Source organism: Bactrocera neohumeralis, chromosome 4 (assembly GCF_024586455.1).
Source record: "Bactrocera neohumeralis isolate Rockhampton chromosome 4, APGP_CSIRO_Bneo_wtdbg2-racon-allhic-juicebox.fasta_v2, whole genome shotgun sequence".
NCBI classification, from domain to species: Eukaryota; Metazoa; Arthropoda; class Insecta; order Diptera; family Tephritidae; genus Bactrocera; species Bactrocera neohumeralis.
The window spans coordinates 33,084,394-33,097,656 of NC_065921.1; the positions used below are offsets into that span (position 1 = coordinate 33,084,394).

The 13,263-nt window shown below is 34.3% G+C and overlaps 2 protein-coding genes across 7 annotated transcripts in view; one reads left to right on the top strand and one right to left on the bottom strand.

Moving 5' to 3' along the window:
• Positions 1 to 2,322: 2,322 nt before the first annotated feature.
• Positions 2,323 to 3,928, top strand: LOC126755051 (uncharacterized). Of its 2 annotated transcripts, none has more exons than XM_050467335.1 (2): positions 2,323 to 3,059; positions 3,136 to 3,928. In XM_050467335.1, exons 1-2 carry the CDS (start codon positions 3,054 to 3,056, stop codon positions 3,637 to 3,639), a joined length of 510 nt encoding a protein of 169 aa, XP_050323292.1. In that variant the 5' UTR covers positions 2,323 to 3,053; the 3' UTR covers positions 3,640 to 3,928. The 2 variants fall into 2 exon arrangements, with proteins under 2 accessions (XP_050323292.1, XP_050323291.1); XM_050467334.1 differs by having other exon boundaries at positions 2,327 to 3,048.
• A 230-nt stretch (positions 3,929 to 4,158) lies between these two features.
• Positions 4,159 to 13,263, bottom strand: part of LOC126755040 (uncharacterized) — an 83,038-nt gene continuing 73,933 nt past the window's right edge. For all 5 annotated transcript variants that reach the window (XM_050467320.1, XM_050467319.1, XM_050467316.1 and 2 more), the window contains one exon: positions 4,159 to 7,270. The gene's annotated coding sequence lies outside the window, so the exon portion shown is untranslated. The remainder of the gene's footprint in view (positions 7,271 to 13,263) is intronic.

The following is a 13,263-nucleotide window of genomic DNA, read 5'->3' on the forward strand; positions in this document are numbered from 1 at the left end:
AGTTCTAGTAATTGGTTTAAAATATCGAAAAGTGGCTAACTACTCATTCAAGCATTCGTAGTTATGAAATATATATGTATATTTAATTCAATTTATGGGACGGATAACGATCCTAAGACTATTGTATCCAGCGCTGGATTTACACTGGTTGCTCTTAGTGCTCGTGCACAGGGCAGCAGATTCTGGAGGGGGGTGCGGAAAAGTTTAAAAAATAAAATCAAATTTTTTCACGTCGCAATTTCAAATTAAGTCACTTCTTCGACATCAGTTTGCTAATTCAGGTTTGCAGTATTTACTACTAATATTATAATGGCAGATACATCGCCTATATATCGCACCAGAGATAAAGAGATGTTAAACTCCTCTCTCACTGGAAGTGAGAGAGCAATTATTCAAAACCACCTAAACTTTGACAGTTGATCGAGTTCAGGAGGTATTTAGCAATTGGAAACGAGGACAAATTTTACCAAAAGAATATGTAAACGGAGGGATTAGTTGCATCATTCAAGACCACTTATAAAAATGAAAATTAAATAAATTTGTAAAATTTAAAGATATTTGATGAAACGTTTTGTAATTTGATCATAGTTTTATTTTCAATGTGATTAAAAACGTTTAATGATTGAGAGCTAACAAGCTTAAATCCAATTATCGGGACAAAAGTCAATAATATTCTTTAAAAAAGATTTAAATAGTTTCTCCATATAATAAATAACCGCTATATAGTAATTTTTATTCATACTAAATGTTGGGTATTGAGTTGATAAATGCCCAAAAATTGTAATTTTGTTCAATCTGGCCTGAATGGAAAATGTTATAAAAAACGCTAATTTTGAGGCGCTCTCACACTGGAATAAGTTTAACAACCCTTTATTCCTGTATCGCACCTTGAGTAAATTTCATCTTACTAAGATTATGAATTCTGGACAAAAGCAGAATATTCGTTCTGTGCTGTGATATCTGTTCTTGAATTCTGTGATCTTAATACTCGTATTGCACGTTGTCGAAGTCAAACATATGATAACGCGAACAATGTATCAATAATTTATTCTGAGCAATCTCATTGTACAGGTAATTCGACGAATTTGGTTGGGGTTTACGCAGTAGAAAATACTCCTGAACAGGTTCTTTTTCAATACAGTTTAATACACAGTGCAGCTCGAAGTTTATGAAAATAAAGCGATGGCATTTTCAGAGAATGAAAAATATAAAACTTCTATTTCCAAGAAAAGAAGGGGTAGGTTATAGGCAGACGAACATGAGACAGGGAAGTTCGATTGTCAGGAAGAGATTATTTTCAAGTTAACACTGTTAACTTCATTCTTGACAACCTCAATTTCAAATTGCGGAATAGATGTGAAGCCAAAAGTCAACAAAACATTTCATCACTGAATTCGGCAATATAAATTCCAAAGAAATTTGTAAAAGGTCAGGACGTTTCAAGAAAATTTACAGCTTGGACCACAATTTTTCATTGATTAGCATGTTGGTGGTGCACTTTCATTAATATTGTTCTGACAAAAAGTTGGAACGCAATTCATCATCCGACGTTTTGACACTCTTACACCTGGTTTCCAAACATGGAGATAGCATATGGAATATTCGTCGCCCCATCTATGACCAAATGCAGCACAGAACTTTCATTTTCGTGTTAGAAAAAGGTCAAAAACTATTTACGTAAAACTATGAGTGGAAATCGGCTGAATAGTCTATTCTATATTCATTTAAATTGTCTTATAAAAATTGAGTTGTTGGTCGTCATATGATTTTATTCGTCATTGGATTTCTGATTTTGAATATGTTGAGATAATACAAAAAGATTTACTAAAACTTACGCTTCTTAGGCAATAATTTTGTTTGTTGACATTAAGATTTATTTGCACAAAAATGTGTAAATTATGTGATCATTATTCTCTAATTAAAGAATGAATTAATTGTACATATGATAATTTTTACAGTTGACCAGGACGGCATTTTAAGTAAATGTGGCCCACATTGTATTATATTTGAGAATTTGGAGTGCTTCCCATACACCGGAGTCCATCTTCTGATTTCAGAGAGGCAAGCATAAGGGCTATTCCAATTTTTAGTAAGTGATATTGTGCGGCTTCGGAGACTGCTCCGTGTAGTTCACGAAATATATGTGACCTGGTCTACGAAAAGGGGAAAGAGTTTTCTGGGAAACAGCTGTTAAAAATAAACAACTCGTTTCGTCAGTTTCTCGTTATCTCATTAATTGTTCTCCTTTCCATTTTTAGGGAACTTTCAAACAAGTTATGACCTTTTGGATTCTATCACGTGAAAAAGCATCTCATCTTCCATCCGAATCAACTAAAAAGTGAAAATTGATTTTTTGACACCTAAGCCCCCATTCCGTAGACCAGGTCACATATATGAATTAATGTATGGATTGTCTCTAATTCAATTGGTATAAATTTTGTAAAAAAAGTACAGAGTATGGTGTTGTAAGGAACCTTCAATTTCATTCTCCTTCTGTTCCTCGTTCCATTTCCACAAAGTTGCTGCAATACTTTAACCACCGATCGATCTGATATGTTATCTGACGTAAATCAAGTTCGCTGTTTCGGTCCAGCATGTTGAGAAAATGTAGAGTTCCTCTGTCCATTCGAATTTCATCAAATTTGTAGTGTAAATTTTTATTATTACAAAACACTAAAAAATAAATTTTTTCCATGTAATACGTTTTACAAACTACCATTTTTTTCTAAATGTAGCGGGAATGTGATTTGGAGCCCGTGATAACAGTAGGTTAGAACTAACATTGTTGCATAACAGAACGTTTTTATTTTTAATTAAAAACAAACTACACGAAAGCATTACAAGTGTAAATGTACTATTTCATGTTTTCGATATCAATGGCGTTTGTCTGGTTCGCTCACCTCGAGCTACATACCTATATATACCAGATGATGAATCTACTGACTACACAACTTGCGTTTTGGATCTAGTTTAAAAATAGTTCTCATTGGCGATATGAGGATTTTGACTGTCACGATTATATTCATTGGCCTAATTTGGTTTTGCTTGGTAATATGATTGTAAATATATAAAGGCATAATGTATTTTATACAAATGAAGGAAATCACTCTCAGATCACTTGCTTTATAATTTCAGGCTGAACAACCGTATACGGTACAAAATGAAGCGCTTGAACCATTTAAAGGACTGAGGGAAACTTGCGTCGACATGTCTAATTTAAAAACTGTGGGGCGCCAACGTTTTTTGAATGGTTCGGTCGCAATACTGCAGGACCTGGATAGTGATAACTTTAAATTTCAAGTAGAACTATTTTCGAGTCCACAGGGTGATGGTCAATACAAGCAACTACCAATGGGTGTGCCAATGACTAGAGTTTGCGATGGATTCAAAGATTTGTACACAAAAATCGTACAACCTTCTCTAAAACAGGGAGAAAATACGAACTTCCCGTTCATACCGGATGAGGGGCTATGTCCTTTACCAGCTGGAGAGTATTATATAAAAACTGTCGAGTTCGATACGGATACCTGGCCCAATCAGATTCCACGCGGCGTCCTAAAGGCTGTGTTAACATTTTTCAAGAATGAAGTGAGTGTTGGCGGAACTGTGATGAAAATGAAAATCGAGGATCGACAGTAATGAACGCAGTGAAAGCCAAAATTAATAAACGGTTAGCAGCAGATCATATATAGTTGTACTGAAAACGTGGTGGAGGGAATTGAATATTTTTAGATATAGCTCTCTTGAAGACATAAAGATTTTATTTGGGTCCAGGGTTTTTCCATATATTTTAAGGCTATCAACACTGTCACTAAATGCCACACATTTTTTTTTTTGTGTTTGACAACGTGAATAACTTAATATCAATGCATATTTACTTATTGACGGCAATAAATATTATATTATTTTTGTACATATCGAAGCTGCATTTCTTATGTTTTGGTTTTTTCATCACTAAAAATTATGTTCATTCAAAAACTCCTTAGATACACTTTTCTGGTATTATTTGTATACCCTGACCCGAGTATATTAAGGAAGCAAACGTCGGAGACCGTATAAATATTGAAGAAAATCATGAAATTAAAACATCTATGGGTATGAATATTACCTTTTTGATTACTTCACTTAATAATCGTAAAACAAATAACAACAAACCCGTAATTGTGAACTTTTTACTTTATTGAATAGTTTTGAAATTATTTACATTCTAAATACCTTGTTTGCGCTTGCTGAACAAGAAAACGACAGTAGATGAAGGTTTGGCGATTGAAGTGCATCACAAACGGATACCTTTTGTGAAAATCATACTTCTAGAAATGATCTTTCGCTTCTGCATTTTTAATAATTTTACAATGCTTGAAACTTGCTTATGTTATGTAATCGATAAACAAAAAAGAATATTATACAGTTGAACTTCCATAACTCTTCTTGAAATTGAAGTTCTCCATAAATTGAAGTCTTAAATTGGCAATAGCATTTATAAGTTAAGTTTTAGCCATAACTAGAACTCTTGAATGGTAATACAGTGGTACCTCGACATACGAGTGCCCCAACATACGAGTTTTTCGAGATACGAGCCGACGAGCAAGTGATTTTTGCTTTTAATTACGAGCGAATTTCGAGATACGAGTCCGGTCGCGCCATCACGATCAGTTAGCAGCGTGCTTCCGCTGTGATAAGTTGTGCAGTTGAAAGGATCTATGAAGAATTGGAACCCGGTGTTTCAGTAGAGGAAGAAACAAACCTCCTTGGACATGTTTTTTTCTAAACGGCCTACAGGTGAAAGCGAGAAAAATGTAGCAAAAAAGGCAAAGACCAGTGAGGATATCTAATTTATTTCTTTACATTCTCTTTTTTGTTTTTGTGTAATAAATATTTGATATTTATAAATACGTTTTTATTATTCAAAACCACGTAACAAAAATAGCTGGGGTGACATTTTGGAGGTTGGAACGGATTAATGGTAGTTCAATTGTTTTGTATGGGGAAATTTGCTTCGAGATACGAGTAATTCAAGATACGAGCAAGGTTGCGGAACGAATTAAACTCGTATGTCGAGGTACCACTGTAGTTCATTTATGTAGGTATATTACACTTATACATTGTTTACATGCTTCTAAGGCAAATGTCATAAAAATTTTCTTCCACAAATAAAATATTTAAATAGGCCTGTGATTCTCTAAGTCGCTTGCAGTAAACGGCTGCTAGAAGTCGCCGCGTGTATTTATCCCTTGAAATATTACAGATTATATTGAAATTTGTTTAGCCGGATTTATAACAGATGATACTGTATAACCGAATATTACATATCCAACGAATATGACTTCTAATATACAACCGCCCTCCAAAAAAGATGTAATGCATTCCATGCATGAATGTTAATACAACTGATGATCACTACAAAGCACTAAACATATTGTAATCACTTTGAACTGAAGCAAACAATCAAAAATATATGTTCAGCCAACAATTACAGAATACAAGTTTATTGTGCATAGGCAAACCTTTATGTGAAGTAAATAAGTCCAAGTGTGAATAAATCTGTATTGTACAGCTTTTTGCAAAATTTTGCGTTTTAATGAATGATGCTATAACTCGAAGTCTCTCTAACTCGAAGTTTTTATGCGGATTATGATGATTCGAGTTAGAGTAGTTCAACTGTATTTTGTTTTTTTTGGGTGTGTTTCTGAAGGAGGCTCTAAAAGTATTTTTTTGACAAAACTTGTATGGAACCAAAATGGAAGTTAATTTTCGTGTTCAGCGCACCAAATGAGTCCAATAACACTTTTTATCGAAGTACTATTACTTTGTACACAATACATATTCGATAATTTATTGAGCATATGGCAACCTTAGCGAAACTACTTTTCCGTGGATGCTTACACTATAATATAAAGTAAATTAGCACAAACTAGTTTACTAATTATATATATATTTATATATAGTATATATTAATTAACTTAAAAGGTTATTTTAACATGAAAGCTTAGTTCATATATATACATATGTATGTATGTATATAATACTCATACATTGTTTACATGCTTCGTTACGAATGCGCACAATGTCGAATGTGCATTTTTCATAGGTAAATATTTCTTCATAAGTATTCATACATCTCTCGCATAATTTTAATATTTTCAATTCTAATTTTTAAGGCGAAATGTCGATATATATTTTTTTAATTTATTTGGCACAAATGAGTTTAGTAAATATGTTTCATTTTTGTACATAGTACTTATGTAATAAAAGACAATATGTATATGTAAGTAAATTTATTTTGATTATATGAGTAAATTGTTTCACTTATTTTAGCTACATACATATATATTAAGCATATACATTGTTACTAATACGTACTATATATTTAAATTTGATGAGCCAATAGATTTTTTGATTTGAATCATTTAATTCTTAAGGTAAAAATAATAATATGAACTTGGCGTTAACTTTTTATAGCTAAACTAGAACGTGGACTTTCTAACAACGTTGTAGACATAGCGCAATTAGTAGGAGGTGAGTTCCCATACATATGTACGTATGTCATTTGAAACTGAAACATCTAGACGTACATCACAAAGTATAATAGACACGCAGAAAAAATCGGCTAGTTTAAAAAATTAAAATGAGATGCCACCGAGAGCGATCCAGCAAGTAGCTTCAAAATAGATGGATTTTTATTGATTTCACTCACAACTTGAATTCGGGCTCACGCGACGAGCACCTTATATAGAATTTTCGCAATACGAAATTTTCAGAAATGTATTGAACGAAACATGATAAATTTACGATCATTGAAAATAATTTGGTGGTAAGTAAAAAGTGTGCTTCATGAAATTCTTTATTTTTATACAGTTTTTAAAATTTGTAGGAAATATCTGTCAAAGAACTTTACGTGCCTTCTTCTAAATTTTACAAGCAATTTAAATTGATCAGTCTACATTCAACAAATTGTTAATCCAATATTTCTGCTAATACATACATACATATATGGTATAGCTGTTATCAAATTATATAACCGATAAGTCAGTGTTGGCTTCTAATACCAATACTAGGAAAAAAAAAAATTTAAACGCTTTAGTAACTAGCTGATACCAACTACACTATTTATAGTACATATACGTAATTGATAATAATGCATTACTTTTTCTAGTGTATGTTGACGCTATGGTAACCACATTAATAAAAACATAATAAAACACATTTGGGCTGAAAACACTATTGAACGACAAATTGTTGTTAACGGGTTATAGTCCACATTTGATTATATCTGAAAATAAAGAGAGTATGTCATTTTAAACTGGGTGGAATAAAATTGATTATAATGATAAATATAAACAAGTAAGGAAGCGCAAAGTTCGGCTGTAACCGAACATTAATACTTTCGAAATTCGTAAAGCTCAAAGGCGGGCAATAACTTTCTGTTGTAGCAAAACTTTATATTAAAAATGTTGTGAAAGGACTTAACATTCATTATCCGAAGAAAACGATTGGTTTACAATAAAATCGGTATCTTATTAACTTATGTATATTCTATGTCGTAGACTTAAGTGCTGAACACAAAGAGAGCGACAGCTGACAAATATTAAAATACACACGTTCTTATGGACACAGTATTTAGACAGCTGCACGACTACACGACAGCAGGCACTCAGTTGTCGTTCTCGCTAATTTAAAAATATTTTTAAATTTGCCGACGACAGTAGAGGAGTAGGGATGCCACTAATATGTAAAATGTAAAATTATTCAAAGCTCTAGCAAACCTGACGTTATTTTACAATGAGAAGCATAAAATAGTCCTGTTATATCATTTGCAATAACAATTGTTAATTTAAAATAAAAACAAATTAATTTACTTGTTTACTTATTTTTTGCATAAAAAATTTCACTTTGAACAAAATATTAAAATTTCATTGAAGTGAAAGGTATTAGCAGGGATAAAGGGATGTCCAACTTATTCCAGTGTGCGAGCGCCTCAAAATTAGCATTTTTTATAACATTTTCCATTCTGACCAGATCGGACAAAATAATAATTTTTGGGCATTTAAATTAAAACACCCAACATTTAGTACAAAAAAATTACTATATAGTGGTTATTTAATATGCGGAGAAATTATTTAAATCTTTTATGGAATGTTAAAACAACTGACTTTTGACCTTTCAATACCCATTAAAAGAACTTAAGCTTTTTAGCTGTCAGTTAATAAAAGTTTTTAATCATTTTCCATTGAAAATGAATACTATGATGCAACACATTGTAAAATGTTTCATCAAAATCATTTAAATTTCACTTTTTCTTTAATTTTCATTGCTTTACATTTTTAATTAGTGATCATGAACGATGCAACAAATCCCTCCGTTTACATATTTTTTTGGTAAGATTTCAATCTGGCCATCGGTCGTTTCCAATATAAACACATGTATCTGAACATTTTAAGAAAAAAATTTTAATTTTAATTTTGCTTAAATCGGCTGTTAATAGCGCCCACTTCTATTTACAACAGGATAACGACCCAAAACACCCGTCTTATCTTGTACGTGCAGGGTTGCTATGGAATTAAAAATAACTCCATAGGTCCCGCAATCACCATACATTAATCCTATTCAAAATATCTGGAACTCTTTGGAAAACCGTATTCGAAAACATCGAATATCATCAAAATAAGGCCAAAAAGCTGGATCATGGACTTAGTGGGTCAAAATATCCGGAAATAATACTAGAAATTGAGTGGGGAGCATACATCGATGTCTTGGGAGAATAATAGCAGCAAAATGTAGGCAAAAAACAGCTAAAACTATTGCAATTACTTTTGATTTATATAAATAATCATTAGTGTACGTAAACTTTTTTGATATAAATTATGCTCATTTTAAGCTTTAGCATTCATTTTTTTTTGTTTGTGTAAAAAAAAAATATTTTGATATGCTAAATTTAATGTTAAATATACATCTTTTGAAATGGATTTACGAGGTGTGTTCAAAAAGTGTCGCGAATTTTGAATTTTCGCGGATTACGTATATTCGAATCTCGAATTTTTTGTGGCGTTATGTTGGTACTCATGTCTCTCACTTATGCCGACAAGCTCGGCCATTTTGAATGTTCATTTAATTGTTGACAGCTGCTTTGCTTGCACGCGTTTTGGATCGTCTTCGATTTTTACCTTTTCAAAAAAATGGATCAAAGGACCTGTATCAAATTTTGTGTGAAAAACGAAGTTAAGTGCGCGGATGCATTCCGAATGTTGACTATGGCATACGGAGAAGCTACCTTGGACCGAAGCAACGTTTATCGGTGGTACAAAATGTTCTCAGAAGGCCGAGAAGATGTGAACGACGAAGAGCGTGCCGGACGCCCGTGCACTTCAACAACAGACGAAAAAATTAATGAAGTGGAGAAAATGGTATTGGCCAATCGTCGAATCACCGTTAGAGAAGTTGCTGAGGACCTAAACATATCGATTGGCTCGTGCCATTCGATTTTTATCAATGATTTGGGCATGAGACGGGTCGCCGCGAAATTCGTACCAAAATTGCTCAATTGTGACCAAAAACAGCATGGCATGAACATTGCTAATGAGATGTTAAATTTTGTCCGCGACGACCCAAATTTGCTCCAGAGGGTCATAACTGGTGACGAATCGTGGGTTTATGGTTATGACGTGGAAACCAAAGCTCAATCATCTCAATGGAAGCTGCCGCACGAACCAAGACCGAAAAAAGCGCGCCAAGTTCGGTCGAATGTGAAAGTTTTGCTGACAGTTTTCTTCGATTGCAGGGGCGTGGTGCATCATGAGTTCTTGCCACAGGGAAGAACGGTCAATAAGGAATATTACCTGCAAGATATGCGCAATTTGCGCGAAGCAATCCGCCAGAAACGCCCGGATTTGTGGAAGAACAAAAATTGGCTTTTGCACCACGATAACGCCCCTGCTCACACATCGTTGCTTGTGCGCGACTTTTTGGCCAAAAACAACACACTAATGATGCCGCAGCCACCGTATTCCCCAGATCTGGCCCCCTGTGACTTTTTCTTGTTCCCTAAACTGAAGAGGCCCATGAAAGGACGACGTTACGCTTCTCTTGACGAGATAAAGACGGCATCGAAGGAGGAGCTGAAGAAGATAAAAAAAAAAATGATTTTTTGAAGTGCTTCGAAGATTGGAAAAACCGTTGGCACAAGTGTATAATATCTCATGGGGATTACTTTGAAGGGGACAAAATAGATATTCATGAAAAAATAAATAATTTTGAAAAAACACAAAATTGGCGATACTTTTTGAACACACCTCGTATTCATTGTCGTGTCGTAAAAACTTTTTTGGTCCACTGTATATCAATAATTTGAAGATGTTTTTAATATAATTTTAGCTGGCGCGAATTAATATATAGCAGTAAAACTAAGTTTAATTCTTTCGCAACATATTTAAATATAAATATTTGCCACCACCTGAAGGAATTTCGCGAGCTTTGGTTCTTGCAAGTGGCAAGAGTATAAAATGGTTGGTTGCACCCGAACTTGTGTAGATCAGAAAAATTCAACCAAAAAATTTGGAATCAAAGTATTAGGTATCACTGTCTAGATAGATTTCATTCATATTCTACTTTAAAAAATATCACACAAAGGCTTTAACATCAGCTGGAAAGTCGGAAATCAGTATATCAGGTAGAGTGGGATTAGGAGAAGGTTTGAATTGATTGAAGTAACTATTCGCAATACTCACATATGGTATTCTCGAGAACATGTTTCCAATTAAACTATTGTATATCCAATGCTATAGACGAGTTGAATTCCGAGTGACTGTCTGTCTGCCCGTCCGTCCGTGGAAGGGATAGTTTGGCTAAAAAATTATGTATCTTGATGGAACTATGTAAGTATACTTGTTCCTTGGTTACAGATGAGCGTAATTGGAAGTTTGTCACGCTCTCAAAATGCCGTTAAGCTAAAACTTAAAAAAGGCTAGAACTAAACTTGAAATTATGATGCAAATCCTTTATTTGATACAAGGTATCGCAGTGAAGAGAGACATGTGTGGGCTGAACATTTTTTAAAAGTGGACGAGGACCCACCCTGTAATCACAACCCTTATAGCTATTCCAACAAACTTGGTGGAATGAAGTATTTCAAACATTTCAATATTTTCTGTGAATATCTACCTCATACATACATATACAGCCATGGACACATAAATAGAACACTTGGTCATCAAATAAGAAAACATTTTTTTATTCCTTAAGTTTATCACTTACGGATTTAAAGAGTAATGCGTTTTATTTTAACAATTATTCACTTTAATATATGTATGTCGACTGGTGCGTTAGAATCTGCTATCTTTATCAATTGTCCAGTGAGAATTTCATGACATTTCATTGATTGGAAGTGAAGTTATTGCGTTTTAAGTATCAGTATGTTTGTGTTATCGGTGCGAAAATGAGCTTCGAACAAAGAGCCAATATTACATTTTGTTTTAAAATTGGTAAAACTTTTACCGAAACGTTTCAATTGATGAAAGAAGTTTATGGCGAAGATTGCCTATCCCGAGCAGTGGTTTCAACGTTTTCAAAGTGTTTGTGAGGACATAAATGACGATCAACATGTGGGCCAATTACAATCCGCGATCACCAGAAATTCCATCGAAACTGTGCATGAATTAATCAAAAATCAGCCGAAATCAGCATTGAAATTCATGGAAATGGAATTGAACATCTCCAAAACATCGATTTATCGCATTTTGACCGAACATTTGAGCTTACGAAAGGTGTGTGCACGGTTTGTTCCGCACAAATTGACTGACGACCAAAAATTGCTCAGAATCCAACATTCGAAGGACATCATTAAAGAGGTCAAAAAGGACAAAAACTTCATTTACTATATTGTGACTGGTGACGAAACGTGGTGTTTCCAATATGATCCCGAAACGAAACGCCAGAGTGCTGAATGGAAGGCACCGGACGAGACGAAACCCAAAAAATCGCGCATGGAGAAGTCAAAAGTGAAGACAATGCTGATTTGTTTTTATGATTCCAAAGGTATAGTCCACAAAGAATTTGTTACACCCGGCCAAAACGTTAATGCGGTATTCCACCTTGGAGTTTTGATTGGTGCGCCGTATTCGACGTGTTCGACCCGAATATCGCGAAGATGAAAGTTGGCGTTTGTTGCACGATAATGCGCCGTCTCATCGATCGACACTTGTGACCGATTATTTGACCAAAAATCACATTTTAACCATTAACCACTCCCCGTATTCATCTGATATGGCACCGTGCGACTTCTTCTTTTTCGGAAAAATGCATTTTCCCCTGAAAGGAAAGCGTTATGCAGACGTAGAGGCCATTCAAAAGGCTTGCACCGGCATACTGGCGGCCATACCGGCCAACGAGCTATAATACTTGTTCGACATGCTTTTGGACCGTGCAAAAGCTGTATTGAAGCAGAAGGAGACTATTTTGAATAAAATAATTTGATTTGTCGAAAAAACCATTTGTTCTGTTTTTTTTAAAGGTATTTTTTTACTTTGGAAAACACTGTGATATTAACTGTGGAAAACGTCAACCAGAGGATCGAAATTCTTTACAGTAGGGATATGAGGTTTAGATCATTTGTTTCATTAAAATATCTGATTTTGACCAATTTGAACGGTATAAAGTCAGGTGGAAAAACGGAAATCATTATATGGGGTGCTTAGGCGGCTGAGAAAGCGACGGGATTTTGCCTTAATTTGGACATTACCCAGGTTTGCCGGAAATCAAGCTATGTAAACCGTTATAACCCTTAAAAATTCAACCACGCCCCTTCCCTTCCTTTTCTTGCCCATAGATTGCGTTAAAAATTTTCACTTTTTTGTTATCATTTAAGCTTTCAAAAATTATCTACCCTGGGTAATTGGAATTAAATAGAATACACAGTTTTTAGACTTTCGATTGTAATTTTTTATTGAATCATAAAGTATATAGGATAGGATTATTTATTGAATAACATATCTGACAAACGACCTGTGTGGCATTCCATACACATACGCACTCGTTTGTCGAAATTTCATCCTTAAAATCAAGCGTCGTTGTGGCCTTGTTACAATAGACCTGTGATTTTAAATAACCTCATGAAAATGAATCTAATGGTGTTAAATCACACGATCTAGGGGACCAATTGTGATCACCACAACGAGAGAGTACATGACCTGATATTGGACACATCAACATCATCCAAAGTTGGCAAAAAGAACTGGGTAATCATGTCGCGACAGCTAACACAATTAGCAGTCA